This window comes from Phytophthora infestans, genomic scaffold, assembly GCF_000142945.1.
Source record: "Phytophthora infestans T30-4 supercont1.1 genomic scaffold, whole genome shotgun sequence".
Classification (NCBI taxonomy): domain Eukaryota; phylum Oomycota; class Peronosporomycetes; order Peronosporales; family Peronosporaceae; genus Phytophthora; species Phytophthora infestans.
The window spans coordinates 2,473,583-2,487,488 of NW_003303758.1; the positions used below are offsets into that span (position 1 = coordinate 2,473,583).

The following is a 13,906-nucleotide window of genomic DNA, read 5'->3' on the forward strand; positions in this document are numbered from 1 at the left end:
CCACCGGAAAATGCTTAAACATGTTCGCTAGAAGATCTGTATTAACAGATTAAGCTGCCAAAGAAGCACAGCGCCGCACTGACGTGCCTTCATGCCAGTTATCGACCGTTCTTTCCACAATAACTCTTGGGTTCCTTAACGTTTTGGTGCTTCCGCGCCTGCGAAGCGTACGACTCGAGCGGCTTTTAAGGAGTGGGCGAATCGTGAGCTGCTTTAAGCGCCGTGGTGGTGTTGAGGAGTTGCTGATTGCAGTTGGAGATAATGGGGCTATCTGTAGCATCTTCGCTTATGGTATTCGCTTAAACCTGAGATTCAGTCGATTTTAAAGGTTTCTCCTCACAATTGGGATCACAATCCGAGAATTTGGTGACAGGGGGTTGCTACTACCAGAAACGAAATCTCGCAAAGAAGAAGAAAAGCTAGCACAGACATTTTCCAAAGCTGCAACTTGGTGAAGAAAGTTATGAGAAGCCAGATCTGCCAATCAATAGCCGGCTGAAGTAGCGCCATGACAATATTGTATTTTTATCACATCTGCCCGCACCACATAATCGTCAGCGGCAATTTCACGTATTTTAAGCATCTTATACGTCACGGATGCCTTTGGGTGACATCGACCATCACAACTTCCGTTACCATCCTCTCTCGCACGAGGTAAAATACTATAAGGAGCATTTTCCACACTTGCAAGTCTCGTGAGCCCAACAGCAAGCGTGTTTACAAGTGAAGCAGTGGGTAACGAGGTTCCAACGGCTGTCGAGAATATCTGATGACACCTTTTCGTGTTTTTGAGCGCTAAGAAACGCAAAGATCGCGTGTCGACAAGGTATATGAGTAGACTTGTAGAGCAAACAGCTGCATGGTTGCTTGGACGATAAAATATTACAGAGTCGAGTTTGTAGAAGCAGGCTAGAAAACCTCCAGGGCCGTTTACACTATTTCTATGGTCTGGGTCCACATTTTATCAGATTATATCCTTTTGTGTCTACACCAATCACAATTGGGACAAAGTAAATTCTGGTCTTGACCCTGACCAATTCAGTAGTAGACCCTTGAAAATGTAACCGACCAGCTTCGCTTACCGATTGAGCGTAATGGTGAGTTTGCGTACTTTGGAATTGGGTGGGTCCGAAGCCCCGGTATCAAAAGTCACTTCGGTGTAGCATCGTGTTCGGCATAGATTAGTGATTTCTCCGTTCGTGTAATTGCCGCTGAGACTCAGCGTGTTCGGCCGCATATACCGCATCGAAATAAAAACTATCTGTTAAAGAAAGTATTACGAACGGCGGTTGTCTTGTAGTCCATTTTGCAATATGCATGATGGCTTGCTCTCTAGAAACCCTCCCTGTTCTATTGATACTTTACTTGCTGCCATACGCTACAGCGTTGCCGTCTCAGTTTATTAAAACCACGCCAACTTCCTCTCGCAGTGGTGTCGTGTGCTCCAAAGTTGATATCATTAACTCGTCGATATTAAGGTTCTGTATCGGCGAACCATGTCACATGTGCGAGCTTGCGGAAACTCTTGTGACTACTATTGTTAGTTCAGTGCGAGTGAATGCACACGTAGCTTATACGACTAAAAATTCTACTCGGCTCCCACAGAGAAGAATTGGGATAGAGGAGGAAACCTCGCGGGTGACGATCCCCTCGTTATACACACACTATACACCTAACGACCGTATAGCGACTGGTTGGTCTTCCGTATGACGCGACTGGGCACAGGCAAGTTCAACCTCAAAGATAACAGTGGGCCAGCGGAGCTCGACACGCTGTCCTCACACTCCCACTTCGAGTCTGCTTGCTTACTGCCTTAATAGCTCGCAAGCTAATCGCGGTCGTCAGTCTTGCCATCCTCGATGACCATCGGCAACGGCATCACGTTCAGCAACTGCCTAAACTTCTTGAACAAAGTGGGACCCAAATATTTTATAAATATATCCGCCAGCATGTCCGTGGACGGACAATAACGCACATCAAACTCTCCACGTTCATGGAAGTCTCGAGCCTTATGGTACTTCAAGTCCACGCTCTTTGTTTTGCAGTTGCTCTTAATATCTGTCAGCACAGCGATCGCCGCCTGGTTGTCCTGGTACAACACAGTTGGATGGCGACGCTTGAGGCTTAGCTCTTTGCACAAATTGTGCGTCCACATAATCATCGTCGAGCATTCGCTCGCAGCGACAAACTCTGCACAGCAAGTGTCGTCTGTCACAATCCACTGCTTGCGAGACTTGTATGCAAACGTACAGCCGCTCAATTGCAACACAAACCCAGTAATCGAGTGTTGATCATCTTTTTCATTACCCAAATCAGCATCTGCATACGCAGTGAAATGCAGATCCGGAGACTCCACCTTCCCCCGTACGAGACCATAGTCCACTGTCCCTCGCAGGTACCGCAGCACCCGCTTCGCCATAGTGAAGTTCGTCTGCGTGTACTTATTCAAGTACTTGCCCAACGTGCGCACAGCGTTAGCCAAGTCAGGTCGCGAACATTACACTAGATTTTGTAGACAGCCGACAATTCGATATGGTAGACTAGTATCATTGACACCTTCCTCGTTAGAGGTGGCTGGTAATGGCAGCTTTCCTACGGCTTGTGGTGTAGCTACAGCGCGGCATTGATCCATTTGAAATCGTTTGAGAATCTTCTCAAGGTACCCACGCTGCGAAATTCACATTGCTTGGCCCGAAAAATGCGTTATCTCCATTTCTAGTAGCCGATTCACGGAGCCTAAGTCCTGCAGCTTGAACTTATGCTCCAGTTCACTGATGGCCAAGTGTTCTCCGCAATAGCAGCAATAACGAGGTTGTCCACATAGACCGTCACAAAGATCGGACTACCATTGACCACACGCCAGTAAACACCGTTATCCATTTTAGAGCGATTGAACCAGCACGATCGCAAATGTTTGTCCAGTGTCTTGTACCAGATTAATGGGGCTTGCTTCAAGCCATATAAACTGCGAAGCAACTTGCACACTCTGCCTGTACCATCGTTAAAGTATTCAGACATCTCCATGTATATTTCCACGTCTCCCCCAATTGGCCCAGTCAAGAACGCCGTTACAAAGTCGATGTGCTCGCAGAGTAGGCCAGAGTGTAGTGCTAATAGCAAGACCAACTTTACAGCCTCAAATGACACGACGAGAGCGTATGTATCCCAGACGTTTACACCATACTCTTTTTAACAACCCTTAATGGTGATACGGGCACGGTGCCGGATGACTTCTCCTCTCTGGTTGCGTTTCCGGACGAACACCCACTTGCTCGTCAGGATCTTTTTCCGTCTCGGGCGCTCAGCAAGTATCCAGGTATGGTTCCTCATGAGATCTCCAAACTCTTTGTGAAGGGCTCTACCTATTTGTCAGAATCAGGTGAGTGCAAAGCTTCATCGACTGTTTGCGGCTCCAGGAGATAGCTGACTGCTTGAATCACCAGACTAACATGAATCTCCACATCATAGTCTCGAAGACGTATATTTGGTGGTCTCACACGTGTCGACCGTGAAGCGATGTTGCCGCTCGAGAAGCGGCTTCGACATCATAGTCTTCATCGTCGCTCCCACTATCTCCTAATTCATCACAAGAAACAATGCGATCCATCAAACCCGCTGGATCACCAAACGCAATGGTGTCTTCCTCGTCCTCGTTGGTATCCATACTTTCGGTATTATTATCAGCTGTAATTTCTCCACCATTTGTATCTCCCACTGAAGGTGATCCTTCGCAATACGACAGAGCTTAGACGGTACCGCTTTGACCGCTGTTAGGCAAGTCTACAATACCGTTCCCGCTACCATCTTGCACAAAGGGTCTCAAACTTAGGAGCGTTACCTCCCAAAAGTGGTACACCCGCAGGTGTCGGCTGAGTCTGCGCCTCGGCACTGCTCACCGGAACCTCATCTCCGCTCAACAGACATCTTCCAGACGCATCTGCAGATTCTGCAGCAGGTTCTCCACCCACTTTAATAGATTGATCACAAAAAGTACGATCATCACAGCGAAAACGCATGGTAGGACGGTCATTGGGCTCGTTAGAACTGCGCTTGCTTCCTTGCGTGACAGGATACAACACCGGCAAACGAACGTAAGGAATATTCGTTGGGAGAACATACTGCCCTTTTCTGTAGCGATTAGACAGTAGATGCTCCACGTAACTACGTTCCACCGTCCAGTCTTCCTGAAATTCAACCGAGCGAACTTCATTTATATTCCCATTCACCAGATTCAAAACTCGGTAACTTTCGGAATGTTTGGCATTGCCCATGAAAAGACCTGGCTTCCCAGGATTCTCCAGTTTATTTGTACGCAACACCTTTGGTGTGAATGCAAATACGACGCAGCCCCACGTACGCAACGTAGACACGTCAGATCTAGAGCTAAAGCGACGGAAATAAGGCGACTCACCGTCAAGTGAACTGCTTGCACTGATGTTAATCACATCCATGGCAAACTGGAATGCTTCACCCCACAGTGTACTCGGTAAGTTTGCTGCGGATAGCAAACATCGAACTCGAGTCATTACAATTCCGTTCATTTTCTCGACTTGCCCGTTTTCCTCCGGACTATATGCTTTGGTTCAGATAAACTCAATACCAACTGCCTCGAGAAAAGCCATCATTCTCCCATTCAATAGTTCACGCCCTTGATCGGAGCAGAACACTTCAATACGATGTCCTTAAGCTCTGAGCCATTTGAGATGAGCCATGACTATCTCAGTTGTATCTTGCTTGCGGCGCATCAGAAATCCCCACAAGTATCTGCTCGCTTCATCCTGAACTAACTGGAAGTGTTCATAACCATCGTACGTCACAACCCCGACGTAACACAAATCACTCATTAATTTCTGGTACGGTCGGGTGGCACGAAGAGTTACTGTCTTCTTATAGGACATCCTAATCTGCTTTGATGCTTTGTACGTCCAGCATGGCGAGTTCATGTCCTCGTATAATTCATCGTCCATGCCACCAGCAACTCCTCTGCGAGTCATTTGTTGCAAAGTTGCAAAGTTCAGATGAGCATAACGCAAATGCCACCTTTCAAGCGACGCAGTACTGGTCTTCTTGGGCGACACAATCTGTTTCAAGCTACTTTGAGAACTCGGTTCACCAGTCTGTATCGACGGAGCACTGTAGGTGACAACAGCAGTTGCTTTCAGACGATAACGCCGGTTGCTCTTCAGTAGCAATAGTTCATTGTAGTCTTTGCGTAGTCAGCACACGACTGAGAATTGATCCGACTGAACTTCACTGTCCATCCGTCTGATTCCAGCATATCCATACTCAACAAATTGTCCGGGGCAGATTGCGAGAACAAGACACATTTGAATGGCAACATTAACTCTGCGTGTGGGGATTTATTATTTTTAACCCGCAAAGTTACATCACCAACTTGCTCATCTTCACTAGCCTTCCCATCCTATCCTTGGAAGAAGTGCACGTTATCCACCCGCACATTGTGCAGAACCGAGCTCTCCTTACAGATATGCACGTCGCTGGCCGAATCCAGCACCCACTCCATTTCAACATCAGTAGAAGTCTTGTTACTTGAGGTAGAAGCAACAGGCACTCCCCGCACATGGCAGCACAAAGCACTCACGTCTTTGCGCCCACGCTTGTCATTAACACTACCTCGCTGATTATTTCCTTGCCACTTCTTAAACTCGAAAATTGCAGGCTTGTCCTCCTCACTGTCCTTCCGATTTGGACAGTTTGCCCTCAAATGGCCAGCTTCTCCACACTTATGGCAAGTGCGAGTTCCTACCTTCTTTCGCTGTAATTGACCCCCTTGTTTCGGTTTGACCTTATAGCGACCTTTGCTTTTCTGCTGTTTACCCTTGTCTTGATTCTGTTGAGGCTTGGATTTCTGAGATTCACTCTGAGGTTGCTTGCCACACGATAAAATATGGGCAGGCTTCATCTCTTCCTCATGCGCCGCTCGTTCGTCAAGAGCCGACTCAGCCATCAACGCGTTGATCACTTGAGCCGAAGTGGGAACAGGACGTACAGTCATTCAATCACGAGCCACATAATGTGACGTACTTCCTCTCGGTGAGTACGGGATATATGACCGAGTAGCGTCTCTGCATAATCTTTATCTCAAATGCGCTTGCCAAAATGATGAAGCCGGCGATGCAAACTCTCCATTTGTCTTAGCCATTGCTCCATATTCTTATCAGGAGTGAAAGGATTTGACACAAACTCATCAGGAGCAAAGATGTAGTTTGGGTATTCTCTTTTAGTCCGTCTGTCCACGAACCGATTCCACATCGCATCCGCCGTCACCTCCTGACAAATCATCTCGGCGTCAGCAGCAGGTACGCCGTACAAGATGGCTTCACGAGCAGTATTGTCCTTTGCAGCTATATTTTTCATCGCTTGAAGGTTATTTCGATACGAGCCGTCCACTACAGACCAGCAATCCAACCTTGTCAGGAACGCACGTAGTTGGACAGCATACAAATCAAACTCCCTTTCATGGTTGGAGGCTGGTGCGAGATATCCAGCTTCAACGCCGACACAGCACCAACTCGAGGCACACCCGAGTTCGTAGCCTCGGTCCCATCAAATGGGTACACTCCTCCAGATGCAGAGCCACCAGAATATCCAGCAGCACCGAGGTTACTGCCGAGTGAGGAAGCTATCTCACTAGCAAAGCTACTCCTGCCAATTCCACTTGGCTGAAGCAAATCCCACACTCGATTTCCATCCCTCACTAACCCTCACTACACCACCCGAACTATGGCCTACGCTGGTTCCACCTACAGAGATTCCAGTCTAGCTGTTAGTTTGCGTAGCGTGCGATGACATCGTAGTAGCCATTCCAGGAGTCGTGACTTGCTGCGAAGAAGTCGTCATAGCTGTCGAGATTTCCACACCAACACCTTCCGGAGACAGAGCCGTTGGCGGTGTGTTGCTCTTGCTCTCACCACTCATGGCACTCACGACAAGCTCCTAACGCAATTGGGCTCACAACCTATTGTTAGTTCAGTGCGAGTGAATGCACACGCCGATAGCTTAAACGACTTAGAATAACACTCGGTTCCCACAGAGAAGAATCGGGATTGAGGAGGAAACCCCCTCGTTATACACACAGTATACACCTAACGACCGTATAGTTACTGGTTAGTCTCCCGTATAACGCGACTGGGCACAGGCAAGTTCAACCTTAAAGATAACAGTGGGCCAGCGGAGCTCGACACGCTGTCCTCACAACTACAAGTAGCAGGAGGGCCTCGATTTATCTGAAGGATCGGGCTTAGTGGCTGACCTAGCTTTACTTAAGCCGACAGACTGGTTCCTAACAGAGGAAGAGATTAGAGCGTCGCGGAGAGGTTCTCCTCGAGCGATTTGGCCACTTACACGACGGGGAATGCTGTGGACACGTACATAACGACCGCGGTTTTTTTCGATGCTGCATTTAAAGACCTCTCTTCCACCGTTAAAACTGACCTCGGGCTAATTAATGACTTTCTTAAAAAAAAAAAGCAAAAAAAAGCTTTCTAATAAGAAAATAGTCATTTCTAAGAAATACTTTAGAAGATTTCCAAATTTCACAACTTCGTCCAAAAAGTCTGCATTGGATTCGTAATCAAGACAACTTCTGGTCACTGGAGCTCATCACTTTCAAATCGAAGCAATGGCGAACACAGACGACCTAATGCAGGAGCTGTGCGGCGTGAGCGTGTCTGACATCGACACCACGCAGAATGCTGCACGGCAACTGCTGGACCATTATTTGCTCGCAACCGAGCGCGCAGTGCTGCAGAGTAACGCCAAGAACGTGATCGAGGCTCAGCAGGCTCTCAAGGATGACAGCGAGATGGCTCCAGTTTTGGCAATGGCAAAACTCATTTGCGAGGGCGAGTACGCGGACGTAATTCGTTTGCAAGATGCACAGAAGATACTACGGTCTGTGGCGCAATTGCGGAGCAAAGAAAAGGACAACGAAGACGAGGACGCTCACATTTGCGGCTGTATCGCGTCGGCACTTCAGAGCTACTTATTAGACCAATGTGACAGCGCTGAGAGCCGCCTCGTGACTGCCTACCAGATTATGTTCGTCGGTGTCGCCTTCTTCGACATGTACGTGCAGGCCAATTATACAGGACCGGCATTTGAGAAGGAGACGCTGCGTGACGTGCTCGATCTGGCCACTCGCCTCGTGTCTTCCACAGCTGACAGCAACGATAAGAAGGCGCACAGCGATGCGCTCGTGGCGCTGCAGGTGGACGGTGAGAGTCCATTTTCCATCTGCGAGTATCCACAGTTCCTGCTCATCGGGCGCTGCTTGCTGGACTTCGTGGGCAACCACGCGTACAATGATTGGTCCGTGGCTGCCAACGAGGTTGTAAGCGGCCAAAACGACAACGAAGTGTCGGATGATATTGTCGAAGGACCTGCTAGACGCCAAATTACTGGTGGAGCCGCTATCCGTGCGCTTGGCGAGATGTTAGAGGAGATAAAGTCAGCTGCGTGGTGGAATGCTCGTGCTGCTGTGGCACACGAACGTCTGCTGCTCGCTAGACAGCCATCGAACACGCTGTGGTTTGAAGCTCGTCGTGGATATATCCAGACGTTGAAGACCACCCAGCTTTTCGCCTTTGAGAAGGATACTCAATACCTGCTCGCTCGCGCGTACGTGGAGTGGGGTCTAGCTCAGCACTACTTTGACAAGAACAAGCACGGCAAAGCTACGTTCGCCCGTGCAAAGGAGATTTCTGGTGTGAGCGTGCAACTCAGCGGATCCTTGGGTAAACGCACCAAGTTCCAACAGAAGAGTGTGGCTCAGATGGTATTGCTGGCAGCATCGAAGAAAGAGCCTGCGAGTGAGGATGAAGACGCCTCCGTCTACGCCACAGCTGTGGCTGAATCGACTCACGTGGACTTTGGCGGTAAGCAGGTCACGACAGAAGGTGAAAACGCTGTTTCGCCTGCAGACGGCCTCACGGCCGAGGAAGAGCATATCCAGAAGCTTGTACAAGAAGGTGAGGCTTCTTACCGCAACGTGAATTTGGACCAGGTGGACCAAGACAATTATCTTCTGGAAAGCGTTGCATTCGAAGACCGTAAGCTCACGCAGCAGGGAAATTTGCAGATCGTTGACCAGATTGTGTTGTTGGGATTATGTCTGGACGTTAAGAACAGCAATGCCAACGATGGTTTGACCCGCGAGGAGATGATGCCGTACGTCACTCGTGTACTTGAGAACCCCAACAACTGGATGGTATACTCCACGGCACTACTGGAGCGAGCGTGGCTGGAATGCGAAAGCTCAAAGCGTCGTGAACGCGCCGTGTTGCAGATGCAAGCGCTGGTAGACCAGCACACTACACGCCTTACGATCACACAGAACACGCTCCAGTCTATCGCCGACTCGGCCCCAGCTCGTGAACGTATGCAGTTTGTGTATTCATTGGCTTTCCCTCCACGATATGCACTTAAGCGTGATCTGGCCGAGCGTTACTTCAAGCTTGGGGTTCTAGGCAGTGCTGTTGAAATCTGCGAAGAACTCGAGATGTGGGATGACGTCGTCAAGTGCTACCAGCTCTTGGACAAGCCGATGCGTGCAGAAAAACTTGTACGTGACCGTCTGGAGATTGCGCCCACGCCGTTCATGTGGGTCACGCTCGGAGATCTCACCCAGGAGCCCTCACACTACGAGACGTCCTGGATACTCTCCAAGCAGCGCTTCGCTCGTGCCAAGCGTTCACTTGGTCGCTACTACTTCGAGAAGGGAGACCATGAAGCGGCTATTCCTCATTACGAGGATGCAGTGCGTGTGGGTCCCATGCACACTGGCGCTTGGTTCACTCTTGGTGCGATCTCAATGCGCATCCACCGCTGGGCACTTGCTATGCGTGCGTACACACGCGTTGTCCAACTTGAACCGGACAATGGTGAAGCGTGGGGCAACTTGGGCTCTATCCACTTGCATAATCAACGTTACGCAGAGGCCTTTGCGGTGCTGGAAGAAGCTCTGAAGCAGAAGCGTCATATGTGGCAGATGTGGGAGAACTACGCTCTGTGTGCGATGGAGACCAAACGCTACGGCGAAGCAATGTATGCAATGCACCAGCTTCTGGACATGCGTGCCAAGCACAAACGCCCTGTGGACAGCGAAATGCTAGCGTGGCTTGTAGAAGCCATCGTGTATCCAGAGTCATTGAAAAAAATGCAGTATGAGGCTGATACCGAAGCTGGAGTCATTCAAAAGGCCTCCTCGGACGATGAGGAGGATATTGACCCCACTAGTGAGGATGAAGACTTGGCAGAGCTTGATGAGGCAGCGACAGCCACCGATGCGACACCCCCGCGGTCCGACTCGCACCACAAAAAGCAACTGGCGATGCTCTTCGGCCGCGTGACGTCTATCGTGACGAACGACGCTAAGATTTGGCAAGTGTATGCGCACTTTAATGACGGCGTGGAAGGCCGTGCCGATAAAGCTCGTGACTGTCGACTCAAACAGTGTCGCGCACTGCAAGTTGCGGGCTGGGAGCGCGAAGAGCAAAAGGTGGAGGATCTGTGTGCGGCCGCATCTAAATTGGCCGAGGACTATTTGGCTGAAGGCACCAAGAAGGCCCTCTACTCGTGCCGTCTGTACATTCGCGGCGTGCTTAAGAAAGCACAAGTGGACTTTGCGGAGCTAGAAGCTGTAAAGACGCTCGCCGCCGCGCTGGACGAGGTAAATGCTCGGGAAGCGCAGCTCTAACTTTAGAGGCAACAGTTACCACAAGAGAAGGACATGTTGCCAACATGTCATGAATCATGAGCAACATCATGACTCATGATGTTGCTCATTTATCAGCAACACGACGTTAGATTTTCATCCAATCACTTTTTGAGTTTGGTTTGAAATCGACCAGCTCAATGAAGATGTGCGTCTTCACATACAAACTTCAAGTCACGCGTTGCGCGGGCAATTTTGGCGCCCGTGATTCAGTCGCCAATCAACCACTTCGGTCTCAGCTACCAAATACAAAACTCTGTGGATAAATGCCTCCGAAGCAGGTTGCGCGGCGGGGCCCAGCCAAGAAGCGCAGACTTGAGGCCGTCAGCCCCATTGGCAAGCCTAAGAAAGCCAAGCGCGGACCTGGCAAGAAGAATAATCCCGGTGTTGTCCTGACAAATGAGCCTGAACCCGAAGTCGAGCCGCAGAACCTGATGGAACCAGAGACGACGATCTTCCTGCAACTTTTGGAGGACGACGCGCGCAGTCTACCGCCACCACCACCGCCTCTCTCTAAGCGTCGTAGCTCGTCCAAATTATCTCTCGAAAAGCACGTCGTGGAGTTCCAATTGCCCTTCAAGGAGGCAGAGATTAAGAGCCTCGAGGAGCGTCAATGGGTGCGCCGCCCACCACCGTTCGGCAAGATTAGTCGCTGCGTCTACGTGTCCACGAAGATGCCCATTGCCGACTTCCCCGTACACGAATGCACGTGCTATGAAGAGACTCACAAGTCCATGACCAAGCGCACCACCATGATGGCCAGTGCCAAGGCTCAGAAGGACAAAGAGCAGCACGTAGACTCGGAAAACCAGCATGATATAGAGAGGATCGTGTACTGTGGAGAAGGGTGCTACAACCGCATGCTGTTCATCAGTTGCTCGGATGAAACATGCTCCGCCCCGGACCCGAGTGTATGTAGCAACCGCGCAATTAAGAGGCGACAACTCAAGTCCATGCGAGTGGAATATATCCCCGGCGGCCCTGGATTTGGGCTCATCACCAACGAGGACATCAACGCTGGAGAGTTCGTCATTGAATACGTCGGCGAAGTCATCGATGACAAGGAGTGCGAGCGCAGGATGATCACGTACAGAGACAACGGCGAGGTGAGCGACATTCCCAGTGCTAGTGCTGGTATTAAAGCTAAAACTTTCTTATTGCTAGGTCAACTTCTACATGATGGAGCTGGAGAAGAACATTGTCATTGACGCAAAGTACCGCAGCAATGACTCGCGCTTCATCAATCACAGTTGCGACCCCAACAGCGTTACCCAGAAATGGTTCGTTTATCACAAATATTGAACAGAACGCAGATGTAAAGACTGATCTGCTGGGCGTGCGTGTTGAAACCAGGAATGTGGACGGCATGCAGCGTATCGGGATTTTCGCGCGCCGCAACATTGCCCCCAACGAGGAGATTACCATCGACTATAACTTCTCACATTTCGGTGAGGCTGCCGACTGCAGATGCGGATCCACTGCGTGTACAGGGAAGATGGGTCTCAAGCGGTCGAAGATGCCTGCGCTCGATCCTCGTGTGGTGGGTACTGCGAAGGCAAAGAAGCAGACGCCAGTGGATGAGGAGCCACCCGAGCTAAAACGTCCCGTTCACTTGACGTCGTTGGCGCTGTTGAAAAGCTCGCAGATGCACGACAGTTGGTTGGATTATTACGGCTTCAAGAAGCGTCGACTGTTCCTCAGTCATCGACCTAGACGTCCCAAGAAAGAGGAAGGCGTAAATGTACATAATGGCGAGCTACGCCATACTCTACCGTCCAGTAGTCCAGCCTCCGTGTGCTCTACAACGACTGAAGAGGATGTATCACTCACACCGCCACAAGCAACTCACAGTAAACCCGTCGAAAAGAAAACACGGAGGAGCAACTGGTACGAGAGGGTGATAGCGGGGGAACACCTGCCTGAAATGAGGGCTCTTCACAGCTACATTTGCGGCGGTATATCTGACTGGACGATACACCTTGCTGCAGATTTCATGACCGAGGTCTCTTTGCCTTCACCGGTTCAAAGAGGACCTGATCACCCGTTTAAGAAGCGTGTTCGTCCTAGAAAGGAGACGGCAATGCTACGTCAAGTAAGCGGGAGTAAACTCCTTCACAGACGACTAAGTCTCTCCCAAGCACGAGCTCGCTGCATTGATGAACTTGCCGCGTTTGCAAAAGGCAAGTCGAAGTGGAACAAGCGCGTTTCGTCCTCCAGATCCATTGACCCAGACCGTATTTATCGCCTGATTGACCGTGTGGATGGCAAGCAGATCTTCGTTAACACTGATCAGGTAAGTCACAGCTCAAATCTACTGGTTCTACAGGGCAGAATTATTAACTATTGTGTGTGTTAAACGTGCAGAACGACTTGAACGAAGATGCTTGCTTCCGCTGTGGCCTAGCAGGCGAGCTAATTTGCTGTGACGGCTGCCCCGCCGCCTTCCATCTTAACTGTACCAACCTTGCTATGGTTCCTCCGGATGGAATCCCATGGTTTTGCTCCGAATGTACCAACCCGAAGCATCATCAGAAGACCTCGAAGACGTCTCAAACAGCGGTCATCGCTGCTGGGGGGATTAGAAGCAGCGGTCGTACCACGCCAGCCGATTACTCTGGTCGTCATCTTCGCACGCATACAGCGCATCAGATTCCGAGTCTCAAGAAGATTTTTCATGTCCCGGCGGCGACCTCAACTAAGCGTCGCTATAAGAAGCGGCATAAAGCCACCGACCGATCATATCGCGAGCTGGAACACATGCCACTCCCCGTGTGGAACGAGAGCGATGGTGATGCTGAGCAGTAAAAAAATTACTGCAACGAAATCACGCGATGGCCTTTTGTGCAGAACTGTTGATACTTGCACGACGCTGTAGCTTTGTCTTTAAGAAAATTGGCAGATACCTAGAAATGGATGAATAATAAAAGGCTTGTTTGTTGAAAGGGATGAAAAGTACCGTGCAGCTCTCTATTGGTTGTAGAGTTTAGCTGGAACGGGGCCTTCCACGCGATCTTTTAGGAAGCCTTCACTGTCCTCCTTAGCTCGCTACAGCGCATCAATGATAATACTGATTAAAATAATCTGTGCAAGAACTAGCTAGCTCTAGAGGTATTAAAATGTGCATACCTTGATGGCTGTGACGAGTGCAGCAAACGGGCCCGTCGACTTAAG

At 49.9% G+C, this 13,906-nt stretch overlaps 2 protein-coding genes across 2 annotated transcripts; both read left to right on the forward strand.

The window, feature by feature from the left end:
• Nucleotides 1-7,642: 7,642 nt before the first annotated feature.
• Nucleotides 7,643-10,717, forward strand: PITG_00473 (tetratricopeptide repeat protein, putative; the record flags this gene model as incomplete). The annotated part of the gene is made up of 1 exon (XM_002909026.1): nt 7,643-10,717. One exon carries the CDS (start codon nt 7,643-7,645, stop codon nt 10,715-10,717), a length of 3,075 nt encoding a protein of 1,024 aa, XP_002909072.1.
• A 284-nt stretch (nt 10,718-11,001) lies between these two features.
• On the forward strand, nt 11,002-13,540 carry PITG_00474 (histone-lysine N-methyltransferase, putative; the record flags this gene model as incomplete). The annotated part of the gene is made up of 5 exons (XM_002909027.1): nt 11,002-11,058; nt 11,140-11,841; nt 11,900-12,015; nt 12,089-13,028; nt 13,100-13,540. 5 exons carry the CDS (start codon nt 11,002-11,004, stop codon nt 13,538-13,540), a joined length of 2,256 nt encoding a protein of 751 aa, XP_002909073.1.
• Nucleotides 13,541-13,906: the final 366 nt, after the last annotated feature.